The sequence below is a fragment of the Entamoeba dispar genome, genomic scaffold (genome assembly GCF_000209125.1).
Source record: "Entamoeba dispar SAW760 scf_1105229462537 genomic scaffold, whole genome shotgun sequence".
In the NCBI taxonomy this organism is placed as follows: Eukaryota; Evosea; order Mastigamoebida; family Endamoebidae; genus Entamoeba; species Entamoeba dispar.
The window spans coordinates 1-2138 of NW_001855242.1; the positions used below are offsets into that span (position 1 = coordinate 1).

General features: G+C 22.1%; 1 protein-coding gene across 1 annotated transcript, besides 7 other annotated features; it reads left to right on the top strand.

Annotated features, from left to right (window-relative positions):
• Positions 1-156: 156 nt before the first annotated feature.
• EDI_119580 (tyrosine protein kinase, putative) lies at positions 157-1818 on the top strand (the record flags this gene model as incomplete). The annotated part of the gene is made up of 1 exon (XM_001739919.1): positions 157-1818. The coding sequence occupies one exon, from the start codon at positions 157-159 to the stop codon at positions 1816-1818; it is 1662 nt and encodes a 553-aa protein (XP_001739971.1).
• Positions 341-415: a sequence feature (AT_rich).
• Positions 487-557: a microsatellite.
• Positions 660-803: a microsatellite.
• Positions 1692-1826: a microsatellite.
• A 16-nt stretch (positions 1827-1842) lies between these two features.
• Positions 1843-1903: a sequence feature (AT_rich).
• Positions 1904-1914: 11 nt separating this feature from the next.
• Positions 1915-2093: a microsatellite.
• A 40-nt stretch (positions 2094-2133) lies between these two features.
• Positions 2134-2138: part of a sequence feature (AT_rich) that runs on past the window's edge.

Below are 2138 nucleotides of genomic sequence, written 5' to 3' on the forward strand. Positions count from 1 at the left end.
AATGGAACATGTTTACAAATATTGCAAGATGGAAGTGGATGTGGAATATGTAATAAAGGATATTATAGAAATGGAAAAGGATGTTCAAAATGTGAAAAAGAATGTTTAACATGTAATCAAAAAGATAAATGTATAATATGTGGAGAAGGATATTTTATGAGTTCAACAGGAATATGTAAATCAACAACAACAATTAAAGGATGTAAAGGAGAAATAGATAAAGAATATGGATGTAGAGAATGGTTAACAGGGTATTATTTAATAAATAAAGAATGTTCAAAATGTGGAAATAAATGTATAACATGTTTAAATGAGAAAGAATGTAATACATGTGAAGATGAATATATAATAATAAATAAAGAATGTATTCATTATTCAAATATTAATAAATGTAAAGAAACAAAAAATAATAAATGTTCAAAATGTTCATTTTGGTATGGAATCAATGAAGAAGGAACAAAATGTAATAAAGAAATTGTATGGTGGATGATAATGATAATTATCATCATTATACTTATTATCATCATTATAATAATTATAATTATAATAATAATGATTAATTACATTATAAAACGCAAAGAAAAGAAAGAACAAGAGAAAACAACAACAATATTTAAAATTTCACAATCAAATATCAAATTCATATCACTTGGAGATGGAATAATAACAAATAAAAAAGAAATAGAAATAGGAGAAGGAGAAGAAATTGAAGTAAATAAAGAAATTAGAGAATTAATATGTATTGGAAATGAGAAGAAAGAAAAAAAGAAAATACAAATAAGTAGTAAAGAAGAAAATGAAAAATATTCAATTAGAATCAAACCAAATATTATTACAATTGAAGGAGGATATGCATGTGAATTTGAAATATTCATTATAATCAAATGTACTACTAAAATTAAAGAACAAATAATGATAATTAGTAAAACACTTAATAAAACACAAGAAGAAATAATTAAAAGTATTTCAATTAAAGGAGAAACACAAATATCAACACGACTTGATCCAGATGAAATAAAAGAAGAAAATAAAATAGGAGAAGGATCATTTGGAATAGTATATATAGGAGAATTTAGAGGGAATCAAGTAGCAATTAAGAAAATGAAACAAATTGATAAAGATGAAGATAAAATGAAAGAATTTGAGAAAGAAGTAATGATGTTAGATAAATTTAGAAGTGAATATATTATTCATTTTTATGGAGCAGTATTTATTCCTAATAAAATATGTATGGTAACAGAATATGCAAAATATGGATCAATACAAGATTTAATTAATAAAAGAACAAACACGGAAATACCAAATAAAATAAGAATTAAAATCATGATAGATGGAGCAAAAGGAATTTCATATCTTCATTCAAATGGAATACTACATCGAGATATTAAACCAGATAATTTTCTTGTTGTATCAATTGATGATAATATTGGAGTTAATTGTAAATTAACAGATTTTGGAGCATCAAGAAACATTAATATGATGATGACAAATATGACATTTACAAAAGGGATAGGAACACCAAAATACATGGCACCAGAAGTATTAAATCGAGAACATTATAAAATGGAATCAGATATATATTCATATTCAATAACAATGTTACAAATCATTACATGGCAAGAACCATTTCCTAAAGAAATATATAAATATCCATGGGATATTGCAGATGCAATCACAACAGGTAAACGACCAAAAATAATACAAGAAGTTAAAGAAGATATTAAAGAAATTATTGAAAAAACATGGAAACAAGAAGCAAAAGAAAGAATAAGAATAGAAGAAGTAGTAAAAATGTTAGAAAGAATTGAAATAAAATAAATAAAAATGGTCTTTATTGTAATGTTTTAATTAAAGAAATAAAATTAATTAAAAACAATTAAAATGTTTTTTAAATAGTTAATTAGGTTTATATAATATCTATTTCTTATTCTTTTATTTTAACTATTTATCACTCTTTTCATTTTAAATATTTTCTTTTAATCATTCATTTCTTATCTAACTTATTATATTTATTATTTATCTTCTTCTTTAATTATTCTTCTTATTATTTATATTACATTGTTAGTATTGAATTTATTTATTTCTTTCTTTATCAATAATTTCTTTATGTTGTATTATATTTTTATTCATACCAATAA